At 46.9% G+C, this 22789-nt stretch overlaps 1 protein-coding gene across 2 annotated transcripts in view; it reads left to right on the top strand.

Moving 5' to 3' along the window:
• Window positions 1–22789, top strand: part of LOC139263875 (secernin-1-like) — a 209372-nt gene that overhangs the window by 181483 nt on the left and 5100 nt on the right. For both annotated transcript variants that reach the window (XM_070879943.1, XM_070879942.1), the window contains exon 7: window positions 5343–5523. In XM_070879943.1, the coding sequence (XP_070736044.1) occupies window positions 5343–5523 (181 nt within the window). The remainder of the gene's footprint in view (window positions 1–5342; window positions 5524–22789) is intronic.

The raw sequence follows: 22789 nt of genomic DNA, 5'->3' as shown, positions 1-22789 counted from the left end.
ATAGGCCGGTTAGTTTAACAACTGTAGTGTGGAAAATGCTTGAAGCTATCATTAAGGAAGAAATAGCGGGACATCTAGATATGAATAGTGCAATCAAGCAGTCGCAACATGGATTCATGAAGGGGAAATCCATGTTTAACTAATTTACTGGAATTCTTTGAGGATATAACGAGCATGGTAGATCGAGGTGTACCGATGGATGTGGTGCATTTAAATTTCCAAAAGGCATTTGATAAGGTGCCACACAAAAGGTTACTGCAAAAGATAAAGGTACGCGGAGTCAGAGGAAATGTATTAGCATGGATCGAGAATTGGCTGGCTAACAGAAAGCAGAGAGTCGGGATAAATGGGTCCTTTTCGGGTTGGAAATCGGTAGTTAGTTGTATGCCACAGGGATCGGTGCTGGGACCACAACTGTTTACAATATACATAGATGACCTGGAAGAGGGGACAGAGTGTAGTGTAACAAAATTTGCAGATGAGACAAAGATTAGTGGGAAAGCGGTTTGTGTAGAGGACACAGAGAGGCTGCAAAGAGATTTGGATAGATTAAGCGAATGGGCTAAGGTTTGGCAGATGGAATACAATGTCGGAAAATGTGAGGTCATCCACCTTGGAAAAAAAAAACAGTAAAAGGGAATATTATTTGAATGGGGAGAAATTACAACATGCTGCAGTGCAGAGGGACCTGGGAGTCCTTGTGCATGAATCCCAAAAAGTAGTTTGCAGGTGCAGCAGGTAATCAGGAAGGCGAATGGAATGTTGGCCTTCATTGCGAGAGTGATGGAGTACAAAAGCAGGGAGGTCCTTCTGCAACTTTATAGGGTATTGGTGAGGCCGCACCTGGAGTACTGCGTGTAGTTTTGGTCACCTTACTTAAGGAAGGATATACTGGCTTTGAAGGGGGTACAGAGACGATTCACTAGGCTGATTCCAGAGATGAGGGGGTTACCTTATGATGATAGATTGAGTAGACTGGGTCTTTACTCGTTGGAGTTCAGAAGGATGAGGGGTGATCTTATAGAAACATTTAAAATAATGAAAGGGACAGACAAGATAGAGGCAGAGAGGTTGTTTTCACTGGTCAGGGAGACTAGAACTAGGGGGCACAGCCTCAAAATACGGGGGAGCCAATTTAAAACCGAGTTGTGAAGGAATTTCTTCTCCCAGAGGGTTGTGAATCTTCTCTGCCCAAAGAAGTAGTTGAGGCTAGCTCATTGAATGTATTCAAGTCACAGATAGATCGATTTTTAACCAATAAGGAAATTAAGGGTTACGGGGAGAGGGCGGGTAAGTGGAGCTGAGTCCACGGCCAGATCAGCCATGATCTTGTTGAATGGCGGAGCAGGCTCGAGGGGCTAGATGGCCTACTCCTGTTCCTAATTCTTATGTTCTTATGTTCTTATTAATGTTGGGGAAGTCCAGAACCAGGGGTCACCAGTCTAAGGATAAGGGGTAAGCCATTTAGGACCGAGATGAGGAGAAACTTCTTCACCCAGAGAGTGGTGAACCTGTGGAATTCTCTACCACAGAAAGTTGTTGAGGCCAATTCACTAAATATATTCAAAAAGGAGTTAGATGTAGTCCATACTACTAGGGGGATCAAAGGGTATGGCGAGAAAGCAGGAATGGAGTACTGAAGTTGCATGTTCAGCCATGAACTCATTGAATGGCGGTGCAGGCTCGAAGGACCGAATGGCCTACTCCTGCACCTATTTTCTATGTTTCTATGAGCCCCAATCCTTTTACTCTCTAACTATTTCAAGAGCTTACACACTTCCTTGTTTGCAATCTGTGAATTCTGCCTTTTGATTGGCTGCTTAGACAGCCTGTTGATATCACAGCAGTTCAAACAAGGGGATCCACACGATAGTCTATTGAATTGAATTGAGGGTCAGAAAACTTGACATTCTCGACACAAGGATTGCGAGATCCTTGTGCAAAGCATAATTTGGGGCCTGCAGTGATAACCTTTGCTTCACTGCTGACTGCAAATTCTTGGGCTTTGTGAAAAACTGAGGTACCAGCACTGACCCCTGGGTAAACCACTTCTCTGTTACTAACCACAATTCTGGGAATGTTCCTTTTATCCCATTTATTTGTCTGTGCTCTTTTCCAACCTACCTGGAGTTAATTTAATTGTTCGGTAAACATTTACATTTTAGCCATAAGGTGAGGAGCTCTGCAGTATACATTGCTCATAGTTTCTTGTATAAATAATTGCACAGTTAATTTAAGTTTGCAGGATTAGTGAAACTGTCACCCCTTACTTTAGATCAACTATGTATGATTTGGTATTCTGATAGCAGTGCTTTGGACTAACCGGGAATTTCTATTTCAGGTTGCTTTTCAATTGCATTCAGGACACTGAAGTGTTGTCTTGTTTTAGCCAGCATCAGTTTTGTTTGTATTTGTTTGTTTCAGTTTAACTGGCACAGTTACTGAAGCCCTGGGCCTTTATATGACATGGTTCGACCACCACATGCAGCACCACTTAAATTCAATGTCATGGCATTTTCATGTGCATGCTTAGTATTGTGATGCTACACTAAGGTATACTCCTACAAAGTGTGGAGGATACATATCATTCAAAGAATGGAGAAGACTGCAACAGATAGGTCATCTATTTTTCTCTTTCCTCTTGGTTGTTCCTTTGTGACACTCCATTCTATCCGGTAAGAGGCAAGCAACCTTCAAACTGTTGATGCCACTTTCTTAATATACTGTTCGGATCTGTACAAGAGAGGCCCTCGATCATTGTCCCTCTTCTCATGGCCCCACCTCCCCCCCCCACCCCACATTCTTCTCTTTTGGAAAGTGATTGATGTTCAATTCCATTGCTAATTTAGAGAACATATTATCTCAAGAATCTCTGGCTGTATCTCTCATCCTTTTGTTTCATGTCGAGCATTAGAGGTTCAACGCACCGCACCACCATTGATTTATTCACAGGTTCAGATACTCTGCCAAGTTTTGACTAGGATTTCTTTGTTGGAGAACTACACTTCTGCCAATAAAGCCTTTAATGAGCCCAGTAAAATTCTGGTGTTCCATACTAGCACAAAAATAGGTATTCCAACATTTAATAGATAAAACAGCCATTCATCATATGTTCTACAGGACCCAACTTTATATAAAGAACTCAGAACTGTAGAATGTCGTTTCCCCCCCCCCCCCCCCCCCCCAATTTGAGATTGAACAAAATTATTGAGATATTTATGGTTCTTCACATTTCTGCGGATCTCATGACCTGTCAGTCCACTGTGTTTAAACAGCCACATAGAATTGTTCTTTGCTGTCGGCACAATATTTTGGCATTGATTAGCCATTCTCGATTGTTCTGTGTACTTTTTCTCGAGTGTAACTAATTCTCTGGTATATTTTCTGTCTTCTATTGAGCAAATCAGAAAGATTGTGACCCTGAATTTGCGGTCGGCGGCGTAGCTAAGAAGTAAGGCCGGCGACATCCAAACGGACTCCGCACTTGCCTTGTGTGAAGTTGCTATCAGAAGCTGCAGAGTTGTGTGCAACGTAGTGACCCATGGATCCCAGGAGCGCACCGTTTGCGTATGAGGACCTGGGATCACGTGGGGCGGTGCACCTTTCACGACCTGACTCTTAACCAATCAGGAAACAGAGGAGATTGCTAAAACAGGATTGTACATATATGTCGATAGAAGACAGAAGTCTTCTACTGGCATATATTTACAGTCTACTTAGTATTAATAGCCATCTTAATTGGAAATGTTGGTTGAAGGAATTTAAAAGGCTAAGTATGTATAAATACATACATACATATAGATATATATATAATATTTTAGTTATGTCAGATATACATTTGATCAAACATCTTTCATACGTATGTGTAAATATTAATACTGCATTTGTTAGATATACGGTTCTTAACTACTCAGTATCAAATTAGATGCTTCATTATTTGAATTGTGTCCATAAAGTAGTAACCCCAGTACAAAATGTTTCTATAAATCAGTATTTTTTTTATTGTAATATGTTGAGAAATAATCGGCACACAAAAACATTGCTCTTAATCCAATATATCAAATCTATAGTGTGTCTATTGCTGGTGTTTATTGTGCTTAATTTCTGGATTCAAAAAGTAATTGGGAAAGTTTTTAACATCTGAAAAGATGTCTGGCCAGTAAATTTTTAATCAGAAAATGCTGGAAACACAACAGGTCAGTCAGCAGCCACCAACTAAAACAATTTTCTCATTTCTCCCCCCTGCACCCTTGCGCTGTGCAACAGACTCCTGCACATGTTTGCACCAGACATAACAATTTTCAAGGTAATTAATGCATAGTAGATGGGCAATTAGCCCAATTTTTCACCAGCATGTTGATTTGAATGGGTAGGTGAAACATGCAGCAAAGCCGGTGCGCAGTAGTAACTTGACAGATCGTAAGTTCGGGATTCAACGCAAACGCAAGCGGAAATCCCGAACTTGCTGTCAATTTCAAAGACGGTATGATTGTGTACTCAGAGTACAGTGTCATACCAACCGCGAATTCAGGGCCTGCCTGTTTTCTGTCTTTGTCATCACTTGTTTAAATTCCAAAGCTAACATTGTACTAAGATATTGGGCTGTATTTTGTTACTAAACTAAACTGTCTGCAACAAATTTTTGTTTGGAAAATACTAAGAGGTGAAAAATCAGTGTTCTGAAAGTTAGGATCTTTTATTAATGAAATTAACTTGTATGAATACAAACTGATGAAGTACAATTTAGCTTTTCAGTTCTGTGGGAAAAGAAGATAACTAATTGTGTCTGTAAGATGAACAGATGCTACATTTAATTTATAATGGTACCTTCAGAGGCACCTGAATATGAAAAAAAGCAGTGCAGTTGTGTTTAGAAGCCCATGAACTCATCTCATGCGGTAGGTTTCTGATGGTTCCCTGGAGCTAAACCAGTGCTGAAGGCAAACATTTAATGGCTCATATCCAGCCTGTCCATACTCTAGCAAAGGGGCTTGTAGATTGCCGGTCCCTCAATTTTGGAAAGATTGGCAGACAGAAGTGTTTAAAATTGTAATCAGGGCATTTCCATAAGGCAAAATTACATGTGCAGTTTTTTCAGCTTTGCCACCAGTGTTCTGAATCTACCTTCCAATGTAAATGGGTAAAGTTAGAGCATCATAAGCCTCAGCACATTGCTGACTAAGTGTTTCTGCAATTTAAAAATGCCATTAGTATGATAAAGCCGGTCGACCTTCACTTGCGTCTATTACACAAATGCAGTATTTCCTAGAGCTATGTAGTGGGCTGTAAGGAGACCTTTGCACAACTATTAATGAAAAAAAACCTCCATTTGTTTGCTTCAGGTCCATCTTCAAACCCTTCATCTTTGTAGATAATGTCAAGCCAGTCCCTAAAGTACAGTCTCCGAGTTTTGGTGATGAGGACCCAGCAAAGCAGCAGCCTCGTTTCCAGAGCAGACCTGACCGTAGGCATGAGCTGTATCAGGCACATGACTGTGCCAGATCAGTCATGGAATCTGAAGAGGTAGGAGACTTGCTGATGTCACTTTATGCTGTGCTGTTTCTGCCTCACATTGAATCTCCTAGCATTTCCTCAGATTTTATTTTGATGAGACTTGAATTAGATTTTTCAGTGATTCCTAAATATCACTGTTACAAGGACAGCCAATAGCATTCATGAAGAACATTTATACAGAGCGATATGGTAAGTTATGGAGGATTAGAATGTTGCTTCTAGTAATGGATAAAGTATTTCTTCTAAAATGTTCTTTGGTATTGAAATTATATTTTTGATTAACAAAATCATGAACTTTGTATTATTTTGTTTGACTTTAACTTTCAGCTTTAGATCTGACCTTTAAAAATGTTTGTAAGCAAAACTTTCTGTTTATGCAGCTGTATGAAGCAAAGTGTATCTAATTGTGCAATGTTTTATCTTCTCCTGTTTTACTTTGTACTTTGTTTTATTTTTCAAATTGGGCAGCACAGCAGTATTTTAGTTCCATAATGCAAAACATTGAGAATACAATACACAAAATTATTGATACTCTCTGTTTAAATGTATAGCAGCTTTCTGGAGCCAATACTGCAATATGCAATTCCTTATTAAATTATAACAGATTTGTTGATTCAACTGTTGTGAAGATACACCAATTAAATGTTTCTAAGCACAAGATTTATTGGGGTAGATATTAAGCCCCCCCCCCCCACCCCCCCTCTGCCTCACTCCTACAAAAGGAAGCTTTGGACTTGCCTCTACTTCCCCTGACTGGCATCATCTTCCAAGATTTATGCAGTGATTGACTGAACCATGTAGAGCAGGGAGGTCCCAGTGTTTGATCTCTGGTCTGTGCTTTTGGCTAATGTTGACCTGGATGGTGGAAGAAGTGCTGCATTTGACCAGGGCAGTGGTAGGAGTGCTGCATTTCGCTTCAGTTCTCACAAACAGCATTGTGATAATCACCAGTTAATCTGTTTTAGTGATATTGATTGAGGAAAAATATTGGCCAGGACACGGTATAACTCCCCTGCTCTTCTTCAAAATAGTGCCATGGGATCTTTTACATCCACCTGTGGGAGCAGATGGGGCCTCAGATTAATGTCTCATCCGAAATACGTTATATTTACTAGCTATACAGAAGCCATCACATAGCTATGAGGAGAAGTTTCTATTCCTACTATTATTTGGTCAATAGAAAAACAATGTATTGAGCTAAGCTTAATGAGTAAAAATTTACACTTCTAAAAATGGAAACTCACAACGCAGTCACTATCTCTACTATTTAGTGAATCTTTATCATCTCAGTGAATAGCAACAAAAAAAAATCATTTGTTCAGAAAGTAATTTATTATGCATGGTTATTATGCACCAAAATCACATGCAAAAAATAAAGTATGCAAATGCCTATTCAACAATTTAGAGTAAAATGGTTATACTCAATAGTGGGGAAAAAAATCTGTTTTCAAGCCTGCTGTAAACCTATAGTGCTGAGGAAAGAACTTTTAAGTGTGATTGCTCTTTCAGTACTGTAACCTAGATTAGTGATCTGTGCAGAGGCTTGTGAATGTGGTTCTATCACCAAGGGGACTGGGTGCAAGCCGAGGCCTCAGACAGTGTGACTGAAATCTTAAAGACTCTGGCAACCTGATAATATATTTGTAGCATACTCATTGTAGTGTGTGATATTTGCTTCAACAGACATTATTATAACAGTCATCACTGTGACCAGGCAGTCTACCCTTCACTTTATCAATGTTTAAGGGTAATTGTCACCGAGGGGTTTTGGCTTGCTTGGTACAAATTCCTGATGCAAACAACTTGCGTAAAGGTTCTCTAAACGAAAACATCTGAGTGCTTAAATAAGTGGAAACTGAGCCAGAAAAGCACTAGAAGGAAATTGTGGGAATGGGGGAGGGGATTGAGAGAACAAAAGCTTGGTCAAAGAGAAGTATTTTTAGGAGGCTTCTGGAGCGAGGCGATTTGTAAAGACAATTCCAAGAGGGCAGGGTCTGACTGGACTGTGGGGGAGGGCAGACATAATCTTGTATCAGAGCGTGTAGTGTGTCAGGGACATACAGCTTTCATAGGCTGGAATCTTTACCTTGGAGTCGGATCAGATGTGTGTGGGCCATATAGTGGGTCGGCATCCCGAAGATTTGAACAGCGCGTTTTTCACTGCGCGTTTAACTCGATGGCTCCAATTAAGAGTTATGTGTGTTTCCCAGCCCAATTAAATGGAGCGGGTCTGATGATGTCACCGATGACTTGTTTTTAGCACAGATATTTAAAACGGCCTTGCACACATCTCATATTTGAAGGTTGCTGTAGAAGTGTTGAAGGTGATTTCCAGAGCTGTAAATTGCTGAATAATGTTGACAATTCTGTGGGTCATGGAGACACAAAGGCAGAGGGCATCCCCAAGATTTCCAGATGTCTCCCTGGAAGTGCTGGTTCAGGGAGTAAGAGCAGTCAAGGAAGTCCTCTTCCCTGTGGATGGTAGAAAGAGACCAGCAAAGAAGTCCTCTTCCCTGTGGATGGTAGAAAGAGACCAGCAAAAGTGACACAGCAGGAATTGGATAGTCAGCAGCATGGATGTGGTGAGGAGGACGTGGATCCAGTGCTGCAAGAGATTCAATAATCTCGAGGTCAGGACAGGTGAGTACAATGTCACACTCACCTACATCCTGATGTGCAGTCACCCCAAACACTTCACTCTGCATTCCCAAGACTACACCTGCACATCACTCCTCACACCAACCTACCTTGCAGGTGCACCCTTCCCCCTCGGTGTAGGTACCGACTCGCATCCCCATCTGATTAACTACCACTGACACTCACCCTCATCCTAATGCAATCATAGCAAGTAACACCACAGAAGGAGGCCATTTGGCAATGTCACCCTCTACAGATGTTGCACAGCTAATCCTTACACTCATTCCATCACTCCTACTCATTCTCCTCTTTCCCTCTTTGCAGGAGAAGAGAGGCAGAGAACTGGAGGTGGCCCTCCAGTCTTAAAAACTTTGACTCCAGCAGAGGAGGCGGCCCTGGAGATCTTGAGTCGCAGAACTGCTGATGGTGGGAGATGGAGAGAGGGGGATCTCCCAGCAACCTGGCGACAGAATTAAATCTCATAGTCATATGGCATACAACAGTCACCCATATGGTGACTGATGTCAGCAGCCAGTGAAATGTCATCATGCGTATAATGGTAACGTTACCCATTCTTCTTATAGCACTTCGGATTCATTACTTTACTCTCCCACAGATCCATCAAGTTCCCCCCGCCAGAGATCGCAAGGATGTGGGCATCACCAGCGCCATGACCAGAGCTGACAACTGCTGGATGGACCACCGCCTAATCCATTCCATCATCAACATCAATATAGCACCAAAGCGGCGACGGCAGCGGAAGCAGTGCCACAAAATAATCAATGGCGGGGCACTCAAAGACCCAGCTAAGAGAGCTCTGTACATCCAGCGCCTCACTGCTAACCAGACGACCTCTTGATGACCCCGAGACGCAGAATGCCCACAGCGCTTGGTCTGCCCTCCAGGCCACTATAACCAGTGTCTACGAGGAGATGCTCGGTTACTGGTTTGATGAGAATGACCAGGAGATCCATGAGCTAATAAGTCACAAGTGCAGGACGTTTCTGAACCTGAAACAACAACCCAACTCGAGAGCAGCAAAGCAGCATTACAGACTCTGCTTAAGGCCAAGGTCCAACAAAAAACCCGCGATCTAAAGAACAGATGGTGGGTGGAGAAAGTACAGTAGATTCAGTAGCTGGCCGACAGCCATGATGTGTGAGGATTCTTCACCGCAGTCAAGGCCCCTTACAGCCCAAGCACCCAAGGCCCCACCCCACTGATCGACCAAGAACGGGGAGACACTCATCAAGGACACCAAGGCAGTCAGGACCCGCTGGAAGGAGCACTTCGAAGAGCTCCTTAACCGAGACACTGCCTTTGATTCAAGTGTCCTCGACTCCATCCCACAGCATGCTACCCACCACCATCTCAGCAAAACCCCATCCCTGCACGAGGTAGAAAAGGTCATCCGCCAGTTCAAGAACAACAAGGCGACGGGAGCGGATGGATTCCTCACTGAGGCACTAAAGTATAGCGGAGAGGCACTATTGACATGGTGCATGACCTCACCTCTCTCATCTGGAGGAGAGCATGCTGGAAGATCTCAGAGATGCAGTAATCGTGACCATTTTTTTTTAAAAAAGGGGACGTCCGACTGCAGCAACTACAGAGGAATCTCCCTGTTATCAGTCACTGGGAAAGTCGTCGCTAGAATCCTCCTCATCCGTCTTCTCCCTGTGGCTGAGGAGCTCCACTTGGAGTCACAGTGCGGATTTTGTCCACTACGGGATACAATGGACATGATCCTTATGGCGCAACAGCTGCAAGACAAATGCCGGGAACAGCATCAACCTTTATACATGGCCGCCTTCAACCTTACAAAGGCCTTTGACACGGTCAACCACGAAGGACTATGAAGTGTCCTTCTCCGTTTCGGCTGCCCCCATAAGTTTGTCACCATCCTCCACCTACTCCATGCCGACATGCAAGCCGTGATCCTTGCCAACGGATCCATCACTGACCCATTCCAAGTCCGGACCGGGGTCAAGCAGGGCTGCGTCACTGCGCTAACCCTCTTCTCGATCTTCCTCGCTGCAATGCTCCACCTCACACTCAACAAGCTCCCCACTGGAGTGGAAGTAAACTACAGAACCAGTGGGAACCTGTTCAACCTTCGTCGTCTCCAGGCCAGATCCAAGACTGTCCCAACCTCTGTCGTCAAACTACAGTACGCGGACGACACTTGCGTCTGCGTGCATTCAGAGACTGAACTCCAAGTCACAGTCAACATCTGAAGCGTACAAAAGCATGGGTCTTACACTAAACATCCGGAAGACAAAGGTCCTCCACCAACCTCACCTAGCCATACAGCACTGCCCCCCCCCCCCCCCCCCCCCAGTCATCAAGATCCACGGCGCGGCCCTGGACAACATGGACCACTTTCCATACCTCGGGAGCCTATTATCAGCAAGGGCAGACATCGACAACGAGGTTCAACATCGCCTCCAGTGCGCCAGCGCAGCCTTTGGCCGCCTGAGGAAGAGTGTGTTCGAAGATGAGGCTCTCAAATCTGCCACCAAGCTCATGGCCTATAGGGCTGTAGTGATACCCGCCCTCCTGTATGGCTCAGAGACGTGGACCATACACAGTAGACACCTCAAATCACTGGAGCAATACCAGCAATGATGTCTCCACAAGATCCTGCAAATTCCCTAGGAGGACAGACGTACCAACATTAGCGTCCTCGATCAGGCCAACATCCCCAGCATTGAAGCACTGACCACACTCTATCAACTCCGTTGGGCGGGCCACATTGTTCGCATGCCTGACACAAGACTTCCAAAGCAAGTGCTCTACTCGGAACTCCTACACAGCAAGCGAGCCCCAGATGGGCAGAGGAAACTTTTCAAGGACCCCCTCAAAGCCTCCTTGATAAAATGCGAAATCCCCACCAAAACCTGTGAATCCCTGGCCAAAGACCGCCCTAAGTCTAGGAAGAGCATCCGGAAGGGTGCTGAGCACCTTGAGTCTCGTCGCTGAGAGAATGCAGAAATCAAGCGCAGGCATGGAAGGAGCGTGTGGCAAACCAGTCCCACCCACCCTTTCCTTCAATGACTGTCTATCCCACCTGTGACAGAGACTGTAATTCCAGTATTGGACTATTCAGTTACCTAAGAAGAACTCACTTTTAGAGTGGCAGCAAGTCTTCCTTGATTTCAAGGGACTGCCTATGATGACCCACCACTGTCCAGCCGGGGTAGGAAGACAACACCTCAGAGGAACCTCCAGTTTCTGAGGATGCACCATCACCAGACCCATGTGCACCCAGTACCAGCGCAGATACTCGCACCTCAGTGGGTCCTGTGTGAGATAGTGTTGTCAACTGATGTCTCACAAGTCACAAGAGCAAGAGCAGATGGTATTGGCAGAGATAGCAGTGGAGAGTCCTCGCCGGATGGCGCAAGATACTCCAAGCTCTGTTGAGCTGCATGCAGATGCTGAACCACGGGGCCATCGAGAAAGAGTGCGATCTTAGAGGGGCAGCAACAATTGCATGAGGCTCTGGCAGCTTTTGCAGCCATGATGTGTGCTCCATGTAAAGAAAATGGAGAACTCCATTTCCAACATGAGCACTACCATCTCGCAGGTGATGGCGATGATGTGCTGTTCCATGGAAAGGATGAGCACCTGCATGGAGCAGCAAATGCATCAGTCCAACGAGAACATGCTTGCTGTGAACAACAGATACAGAGGCTCATTGACCTCATCTCTAGGAGGGTTATTAACCTTGACCTGGGTAATTCATCATCCCATTGATGTGCAGCACAGTGCTCTCTAGTTCCTTGCTAACAGGGAAGTGCAGTTGGCCCATGAGAGGGATGATGGTGAGAGGGAACATGGAAGTGGGAGCTCTTCACAAAGCGCTCGCACTTCTCCCCCATTGTCTCTTATGTATGTAAACTTGTATATACCTTGTACAGCCACCAGAGGGCTCATCCCCTGGAGTCCCAAGGGATCCCACAATCCCTTGGGAGCACAGGTACTTAAGGAGGCCTCACTGGCTGGAGAGGCACTTTGGAGACCTGCAATAAAAGACTGCAGTCACACTTTACTTTGAGCTCACAGTCAGACTCTTTATTCATATATAACAACTGGCGACGTGATACAGATGACGAACCCAATGATGCAGAGAACAGTGGGCATCCTGGAGAAATTCTCGGAGGGAGATGACTGGGAAACCTTCGTAGAGTGACTCTACCAATACTTCGTGGGCAACGAGCTGGAAGGAGAAGCGAACGCTGCCAAACGAAGGGCGATTCTCCTCACCATCTGCGGGGCACCAACGTATGACCTCATGAAAAATCTGCTTACTCCAGCGAAACCCACAGAGAAATCATACGATGATTTGTGCATCTGGTCTGGGAGCATCTGAACCCGAAGAAAAGCATTCTGATGGCGAGGTAGGGTTCTACACCTACAAAAGGTCCAGGAAGTGGCAAGTTATGTCGCCGAGCTATGACGCCTTGCAGGACATTGCAAATTTGGAGCACATGCTCAGAAACCTTTTCGTATTTGGCATTGCCCATGAAGTGAAACTTCGCAAACTTTTGACTGTAGCGACCCCAACCTTGAGTAAAGCCATAGCGATAGCCCAGGCGTTCGTTGCCACCAGTAACAATACTAAGCAAATCTCTCAGCACACAAGTGCTGCTACAAGTACTGTGAACAAAATGGTGTTGTTTTCAAATCGCAACATACAGGGCAGGGCCCCACTTGCCTGCAGCTGCACATCCGCAAATGTCTGAGTCCACCATCAAGGGTGATGAATGCAAGGCCATTAACACCTTGTTGGCACTGCGGGGATAATCATCATTTCCATTCATGCCGCTTCAAAGGGTACATTTGCAAGGGGTGTGGAACAATGGGACACCTCCAACGTATGTGCAGGCAAGCTGCAAACCCTGTTAATCCTGAAAACCACCATGTTGCAGAAGAGGACAGATCCACGGTGGATCACGACGAACCAGAGCCTCAGACCGAGGAGGCAGAGGTTATATGGGGTGCACACATTTACCACAAAGTGTCCCCCGATAATGCTGAAGGTTGAATTAAATGGACTCCCGGTGTCAATGGAGCTGGACACGGGCGCGAGCCAGTCCATTATGAGCAAAAAGACTTTCGAAAAATTGTGTTGCAGCAAGGCCTCAAGGCCAGTCCTGACTCCCATTCACATGAACCTGAGAACTTACACAAAGGAACTGATTCCCGTAATCGGCAGTGCTACTGTAAAGGTTTCCTACGATGGAGCAGTGCACAAGCTTCCATTCTGGGTGGTACCGGGCAAAGGTCCCACGCTGCTCGGCAGGAGCTGGCTGGGAAAGATACGCTGGAACTGGAATGACGTCCGAGCGCTCTCGTCCACTGATGGCACTTCGTGTGCCCAGGTCTTAAACAAGTTCCCTTCGCTGTTCGAACCAGGCATCGGGAAGTTCCAAGGAGCAAAAGTGCAGATCCACCTAATTCCGGGGGCGCGACCCATCCATCACAAGATGAGAGCAGTACCGTACATGATGAGAAAAGGGGTAGAGATTGAGCTGGACTGGCTGCAACGAAGAGGGTATAATTTCGCCGATTGAATTCAATGAGTGGGTCAGTCCGATTGTTCTCGTCCTCAAGGGAGACGGCACCATCAGAATTTGTGGTGATTACAAAGTAACTATCAATTGTTTTTCCCTGCAGGATCAATACCCACTACCAAAGGCTGACTATTTTTTCACTACGCTGGCGGGAGGAAAGACATTCACGAAGCTGGACTTGACCTCGGCCTACATGACGCAGGAGCTGGAGGAATCATCGAAGGGCCTCAGCTGCATCAACATGCACAAAGGTCTCCTCATTTATAACAGATACCCGTTTGGAATTCGATCAGCCACGGCAATATTCCAGAGAAACATGGAAAGTTTACTGAAGTCGGTCCCGCGCACGGTGGTCTTCCAAGGCGACATCTTGGTTACAGGTCGGGACACAGTCGAACATTTGGAGAATCTGGAAGAGGTTCTTGGTCGACTCAACCACGTGGGGCTCAGGTTGAAATGCTCGAAGTGCATTTTCCTGGTGCCTGAAGTGGAGTTCCTGGGAGATGAATTGCGGCGGACGGCATCAGGCCCACCGATTCGAAGACGGAGACAATCAAGAACGCACAGAGGCCACAGAATGTGACGGAGCTGCAGTCGTTTCTAGGACTCCTGAACTACTTTGGTAACTTCTTACCAGGTCTCAGCACACTGTTAGAACCACTGCACGCCTTACTGCGTAAAGGGGACAAATGGGTATGGGGCAAAAGCCAAGAAAATGCCTTTGTAAAAGCTAGAAAATTGTTATGCTCAAACAAATTGTTTGTGTTGTATGATCCATGTGAGCGTTTGGTAGTAGGATGTGATGCGTTGTCATATGGTGTTGGGTGTGTATTGCAACAAGCTAATGAATCTGAGAAATTGCAACCGGTTGCTTATGCATCCAGAAGTCAGTCTAAGGCTCAGAGAGCCTACAGCATGATTGAAAAAGAAGCGTTAGCGTGTGTTTATGGGGTAAAAAAAATGCATCAATAACTGTTTGGGCTAAAATTTGAATTAGAAACGGACCATCAGCCACTAATATTCCTGTTTTCCGAGAGTAAGACATCAGCCCGCATCGAGAGATGGGCGCTCACGTTGTCCGCATACAACTATGCCATCCGTCACAGGCCAGGCACAGAAAACTGCGCTGATGCTCTCAGTAGGCTGCCATTGCCCACCACGGGGGTGGAAATGGTACAGCCCGCAGATTTAGTCATGGTTATGGAAGCATTTGAGAGTGAGCAATCACCCATCACAAACCCGACAGATTAGAACCTGGATGAGCCAAGACCGCTTACTGTCCTTAATAAAAAATTGTGTGCTTCAATGGAGCTGGTCCAGTGTCCCAGTGGAAATGCAGGAAGTGATAAAGCCGTTCCAGCGGTGCAAAGATGAAATGTTTACAGGCAGACTGCCTTCTGTGGGGCAATCGGGTAGTGGTCCCCAAAAAGGGTAGACACACTTTCATCACATTTTAACCCTAACCCTCCACAATACCCACCCAGGCATCGTAATGATGAAAGCGATAGCCAGATACCACATGTGGAAGCCCGGTATCGATGCGGACTTGGAGTCCTGCATGCACAGATGTAACACATGCTCGCAGTTAAGCAATGCACCCAGGGAGGCACCACTAAGTTTATGGTCTTGGCCCTCCAAACCGTGATCCAGGGTCCATGTCGACTATGCAGGCCCATTTTTGGGTAAAATGTTCCTTGTGGTTGTAGATGCATACTCCAAATGGATTGAATGTGAGATAATGTTGGCAAGCACGTCGGTTACCACCAGTGAAAGCCTACGGGCCATTTTTGCCATGCATGGACTACCTGATGTCCTTGTGATCGACAACGGGCCATGTTTTACCCATAACGGGATCAAACAGGTTACATCTGCCCTGTTCAAACCAGCATCCAATGGTCAGGCAGAGAGAGCAGTGCAAACTATCAAGCAGGGCTTGAAGAGGGTAACTGAAGGCTCACTGCAGACTCGCCTATCCCGAGTTCTGCTTAGCTACTGCATGAGACCCCACTCGCTTACTGGGATTCCACCTGCTGAACTACTCATGAAAAGGGCACTTAAGACAAGGCTTCTCGTTCATTAACCCTGATCTGCATGAACAGGTAGAGAGCAGGCTGCTTCAACAAAGTGCATACCATGATAGCGCAAATGTGTCACGCGAAATTGAAATCAATGATCCTGTATTTGTATTGAATTATGGATAAGGTCCCAAGTGGCTTCCCGGCACTATCATGGCCAAAGAGGGGAGCAGGGTGTTTGGGTCAAACTTTCAAATGAACTCATTCACCGGAAAGACTTGGACCAAATCAAACTCAGATTCACGGACTATCCTAAGCAACCAACTTTGGACCGTACCTTCTTTGACCCCCCCAACATACACACCAGTGGCAACTGACACTGCGGTTGGCCACGAAGCAGAACCCACCATCCGCAGCAGCCCAGCAAGGCCAGCTGCACAGCAGCCCAGCGAGGGCCCAACAAACGATTCAGCAAAACCAGCATTTGCACCGAGACGGTCAACCAGGGAAAGAAAGGCCCCAGATCGACTCACCTTGTAAATAGTTACACTGTTGACTTTGGGGGAGGGGTGGCAGGGAGGGAAGCCACCAGAGGGCTCATTCCCTTGAGTCCCAAGGGACCCCACAATCCCTTGGGGGCAGAGGTACTTAAGGAGGCCTCACAGGCTGGAGAGGCACTCTGGAGACCTGCAATAAAAGACTAAGGTCACACTTTACTTTGAGCTCACAGTATCTGGTCAGACTCTTTATTCATACATGACAGTCTCCCCCTCAGTCAGAGCCCCACATGCTGCCTCGGAACCCGATGACCGAGTTTACCCCTGCACAGTTACAGGAGGAACAGTCTTTGATGGGGTCCTCACAGGCTCCAAAACCCAGTTAAAGCTGTCGCAGCAGGGAAGTGAGCAGCCTGCCTCTACCTCTGCTGAATCCACTGGGGTTGCATCTCAGAAGCATTCGGAAAAGAACAAAGACACAATGCTAGAAGCACAAGGGTGTTTGCCAAAATGTTAGTGTTAAATTTTGTTACATTTATGTTACACACAAATTTATTTCTTTACACAACTTTCCCACCTTGTCCATTTTTGCCTGCTACATGGGAAGTGGCTTTGTCACTTGGAGTGAAATGGTAAGACATTACTAAACCTCGAGCAATAGAATTTTGGGCGACAGGAATAGTTTGGTCTTTGTAGGACTGCTTCATGGTGTTGGGAGGAGCGGTGGGAAGTTCATACAGCATCTGGAAGCCATATGAGTGCACTAGTGCAAGTTAAGTATATGAGGCCATCTCGAGCCTCCTGGGTCGCAATGTGCGCCACTGCTGGAATTGGGGGCTCTTCTCAATGGTGCCATCTCCACCTCGGGTTATACTTGTTCCTCCTCCTGCTCGTGGTCCACCTGTTCCTCCTCCTGCTTGTGGCCCGCATGTTCCTCTTCCTCTTCCTCTGAAGAGGCTGTGCGCTCTGCACTTTGCTCCTCCTGCAGCTACGATCCTTGCTGCTGTGCTATGTTGTGCAGCGCTCAGCCAATGACTATGATTATGGAAACCCTGGTTGGTGCGTACTGAAGGGCTCCTCCAGATCTGTCAAGGCATCTGAAGCTCATCTTCATCTTGCTGATTACTTGCTCTTATGACACATGTGGTGGACATGTGGCTGTCATTATAGTGCTCCTTCGCCTCATCAAGGTTGTTATTAGCCATGTGTGTCCAAGCAGCCAGCCGGTAAGTCAATTTAGAGGGGTAAAAAACTGAGCGAGGGTGGACTGGCACAGCACAAAATAGTCATGACAGCTGCTAGGGAATCTGACGCACACTTGCATGATCTTTTTATGGTTTCAGATGAGCTGCACATTGAGGGAGTGGAAGCCCTTGCGGTTTACAAACACTTCTGGGTGATATGGGGGTGCCCTGATGGCCACGTGTGCATTTGATGATGCCCTGCACCAGCCAGGGCTGCAAAGCCAAGCGCCCGCTATGTAACACTGGCTTCATCAGTGGCAAAGTTCACATAAGTGGCTGACTTGTGAAGCATGGCATCGGTCACCTGGGCGATACATCAGTGGGCGGCCGACTGCGAAATCCTGCAAATGTCTGCTGCCGATCCTTGGAAGGAGCCTCTGGTGAAGAAGTTGAGGGCGGTGGTGACTTTGATAGCCACAGGTAAGGCATATCCACTAGGCCCTGTGGGCAGCAGGTCTTGATCCAGCAAGCTACAAATATCTGTGACCTGGCACGATAGCCTGAGCCTCTTGAAGCACTGCTGTGCTCAATCATGTCCAGGAAGCTCAGCCTCTGCCTGTGTACCCTGTGTTGGGGTATCGTCTCTGGCACAGTGCAGCCCTGTGCAGACCCCCCCCTCTCAGGTCATTGAGGAGGCTGCTACTGTTGTGGTTGCTGCTGCTGGTGGTGTTGGTGCTGGGGCTCATTTAGGTCCGATTCTGAGTCCAAAGTGAGGCAGCATAAATGGCACCCATGCTTATCTAATAGATGCCAGATAAAGTGGAGATGAGAGGCACAATCCTCCAATGTAGTGAGACTGACTAACAATATGGTGAGAGTGGCTTCCAAGGTTGCAGAAATGATCTGCAAACTCCTGACAGCTAAATCTCTGCACAAAATGGAGTCAGCGAGAGCCTTTCCCTTATGCGAGGAAACAGGTGTAAGGTGTATCTGTGTTTTTTCCAGCTGCCACTTAATGGATTCACACTGGCCACTGAGCTCCCGCCACCTCCTCAAAGGCAGGGTTCCCAAGGTTGCGTGAATCCCGTGTGCAAGAAGTTAAAGCCACAACCTGATTTTAGAAAAGCTGTTAAGAGTCTCAACAAGCAGTTAATGACCTCAATGAGGTCGACCACCTCTCCCTAGCGGGTCCGTGACGCACTGGAAAATGCGCCCGAGTTAAATGCGGAGGTCGGCGCTGTCAATTTCTCCGTTTTTAACTGCCAACCCGCCACTCGGCGTCAAAAAAAATTCCAGCCATAGAGTCAAGGAATTTTAAGATAAGGAAGAGAATCTTGACTTGGCAAGGAGGAGGTGACAGATTTGTAAGTCTTTGCACAGCAGAAGACATGGCCTGCAGAGCTCTGTATCAGCTGATAGAGTTTGGGGAGGGTGAAGGTAAGAACCTAGGAACACAATTTTTAAAAATAACTATGGTAAGTTGTGAAATTAGTAAGCCGGGGGAAAAAATGACTACAAAAGCTGCTGTCATTAAAAACTCAACTGATTCACAAATGTCCTTGAGGAAAGTATATCTACCAACCCTGCCCTGCTCAGTTGTATAAACAATTGGTACAATCAAGAGGGTGGTACAGCATCACGATAAGATAACTAGCAATGGGCAATAAATGCATTCCTTCCAGCGATACCCACATTCAGAGAACAAAGTTAAAATGCGCGTGCACTTCCAGTTTTGCGACACCGGATGGCAATCAGAAGCTAGAACTATTAGTCTCACCATTTATTATGAGTGTGAGTGCTGTGTGTAATGAGCAAGTGTGACCTTAGCTCCTTTATTAAGGTTCCAGAGTGCAGGTACCTCGTGGGTGGCCTGCTTATATACTGTGCTCCCAAGGGATGGGATCTCTTGTGACTCTAACAGGTGTGCTCTCTGGTGGTCAGGTGTAATGCAAGTTACAAGGGGTTAAATACATAACATCACTCCCCCATGAAGTCAACAGTACACTTATTTACAAGGTGAGACGATCTGGGGCTTTGCGCTTCCTTGTTGATCGTCTCGGTAGAAATGCAGGTGTGGGTGGGTTGGTCAGTTCTTCACTGGGCTGTTGGGCAGCTGGCCTTGCCGGGCTGCTAGGGATGATGAGTTTGGTTTCGTGGTCAACTATGATGTCAGTTGCCACTTGTGTGTGTGTTGGAGGGTCAAAGTTGGTGGTGCCCCCTTCGGGTTGTTCATAGCTGTTGGTGAACCACAATTTGATTTGGTCCAAATATTTTCTATGCGTTTGTCCATTGGTCAGTTTGACCTGAAACACCCTACTCCCCTCTTTGGCTGTGAACGTGCCAGTGAGCCATTTGGGACCACGTCCATAATTGAGCACAAACACAGGATCATTGATCTCAATATCGCGTGACAAATTTGCGCTGTCATGGTACATACTTTGTTGAAGCCGCTTGCCCTCCACGTGATCATGGAGATCAGGGTGGACAAGAGAGAGCCTTGTTTTAAGCGCCCTCTTCATGAGCAGCTCAGCTGGAGGAATCCCAGTGAGTGAGTGGGGTCTGGTAGCTGAGCAGCACTCGGGACAACTGGGTCTGCAGGGAGCCTTTTGACTCATGTTTCAAGCTTTGCTTGATGGTCTGTTCTCCCTTGCCGTTGGATGCGGGCTTGAACAGGGCAGATGTGGCATATTTGATCCCGTTGCGGGTCATGAACTCTTTGAATTCAGCACTGGTGAAGCACGGCCCATTGTCGCTGACTAGGACATCAGGCAAGCCGTGCGTGGCAAACATGGCTCGTAGGCTTTCAATGGTGGCCGTGGATGTGCTTACAGACCTTATTGCACATTCAATCCATTTTGAGTAACCGTCCACGACAACCAAAAACATTTTGCCTAGGAATGGGCCCGCATAATCTACATGGATCCTCGACCACGGTTAGGATGGCCACGACCACAAACTTAGCGGTGCCTCTCTGGGTGCATTGCTCAACTGAGAGCAAGTGTTGCACAGGCGCACACATGACTCTAAATCTGAGTTGATGCCAGGCCACCACACGTGAGATCTGGCTATGGCTTTCATCATAACGATGCCTGGGTGGGTGTTGTGCAGTTCGAAAAATAAATGCCTTCTTGCAAGACCATGCGATTGCCCCACAAAAGACAGTCTGCCTGCAGGGACAACTCGTCTTAGCGTCTGTGGAATGGTTTAATCGCTTCCTGCATCTCCACTGGGACACTGGACCAGCTCCCATGGAGGACACTTTTTTTTACCAAAGACAGTAAAGGATCCTGGCTGGTCCAGATCCTGATCTGGCGAGCCGTAACGGGGGACTTCTCATTCTCAAATGCCTCCATGACCATGAATAAGTCCGCTGGCTCTGCCATTTCCACCCCGGTGATGGGCAATGGTAGCCGACTGAGAGCATCAGCGCAGTTCTCTGTGCCCGGTCTGTGGCGGATTACATAGTTGTATGCCGATAGCGTGAGCACCCATCTTTGGATGCGGGCAGAGGCATTGGTATTAATCCCTTTGCTCTCAGAGAACAGCGATATGAGCGGCTTGTGGTCAGATTCCAGCTCGAACTTGAGGCCAAATAAGTACTGGTGCATTTTTTTTAACCCGTATACGCACGCCAGAGCCTTTTTTTCAACCATGCTGCAGGCCCTTTCGGCCTTGGACAAACTCCTGGATGCATACGCAACCAGTTGCAAAATCCCCGAATCATTAGCCTGTTGTAACACACACCCGACCCCGTATGATGACGCATCGCGAGCTAACACGAATCATTTACATGGATTATACAGGACAAGCAATTTGTTAGAACACAAATTTCTGGCTTTCTTAAAGGCAGCCTCTTGTGATTTCCCCCATACCCAGTCGTCTCCCTTGTGCAGTAGTGCATGTAGGGGTTCTAGCAGGGTGCTCAACCCAGGTAGGAAATGACCAAAATAGTTGAGTCCCAGGAATGACTGCAGCTACGTCACGTTCTGTGGTCACGGCGCGTTATTGATGGCATCCGTCTTGGCCTCGGTGGGTCTGATGCCGTCTGCTGCGATTCTCCTTCCCAAGAATTCGACGTCCTGTGCCAGGAAAACACACTTCGAGCGTTTCAACCTGAGCCCCACGCAATCCAACCGACTAAGAATCTCCTCCAGATTCTTCAAGTGTCCATGATGTCCTGACCTGTAACCAGCATGTCATCCTGGAAGACCACTGCGCAAGGAACTGACTTTAACAGGCTCTCCATGTACCACTGGAAGATCGCCGCGGCCGACCGAATCCCGAATGGACACTGGTTGTAGATAAACAGACCTTTGTGCGTGTTGATGCAGGTGAGGCCTTTCGAAGATTCCTCCAGCTCCTGTGTCATGTAGGCCGAGGTCAGGTCCAGCTTGGTGAACGTCTTCCCTCCAGCCAGGGTCGCAAATAGGTCGTCTGCCTTGGGTAGCGGGTACTGGTCCTGCAGTGAAAAACGGTTAATCATTACTTTATAGTCCCCGCAAATTCTATCCGTACCATTCTCCTTGAGTACCGGGACAATTGGACTGGCCCAGTCATTGAATTTCACCGGCGCAATGATGCCCTCACGTTGCAGCCTGTCCAGCTCAATTTCCACTTTTTCACGCATCGTGTACAGTATCGCCCGAGCCTTGTGGTGGATGGGTTGCGTACCGGGAACCAAATGGATCTGCACTTTTTCCCCCGAGAAGTTTCCAATGCCTGGCTCGAATAACGATGGGAACTTGCTTAGAACCTGGGTACATGAGGCGTCGTCGACGGACAAGAGCGCTCGGATGTCATCCCAGTTCCAGCGGATTTTCCCCAGCCAGCTTCTGCCAAACAATTTGGGACCACCCCCGGCACAATCCACAGCGGGAGTTCATGTACTGCTCCATCATAGGAGACTTTAACTTCTGCAATGCAAATTACAGGGATTAGTTCCTTGGTGTAAATCCTTAGTTTAGTGTGAATGGGGCTGAGCTTTGGGCCTGTGTGCCTTCTTTCCCCACAGCCTGTCGAAGACCTTTTTACTCATTATGGAGTCCAGCTCCATAGATACTGGAATGCCATTTAGTTCAACTTTCAATATTATTGGTGGGCATTTCGTCATGAACGTGTGTACCCCGTACACTTCTGCCTGCTCAGTACGAGTTTCCAAATCCGTCTGATCCACTGTGGATCGATCTTCCTCTGCAATGTGGTGGTTTGCAGGGTTTGCAGCTCGCCTGCACATTCATTGGAGGTGTCCCATTGTTCTGCAGCCATTGCACTCCATTGATGGGGCCGATGATCATCTCCGCAGCGCCAACAGGGTGTTAACTGCCTCGCATTAACAGATGATGGCAGACTCTGGGTCAGTTGAG

This window comes from Pristiophorus japonicus, chromosome 5 (assembly GCF_044704955.1).
Source record: "Pristiophorus japonicus isolate sPriJap1 chromosome 5, sPriJap1.hap1, whole genome shotgun sequence".
Lineage (NCBI taxonomy): Eukaryota > Metazoa > Chordata > Chondrichthyes > Pristiophoridae > Pristiophorus > Pristiophorus japonicus.
This window is presented reverse-complemented; position numbering and strand designations above follow the sequence as displayed.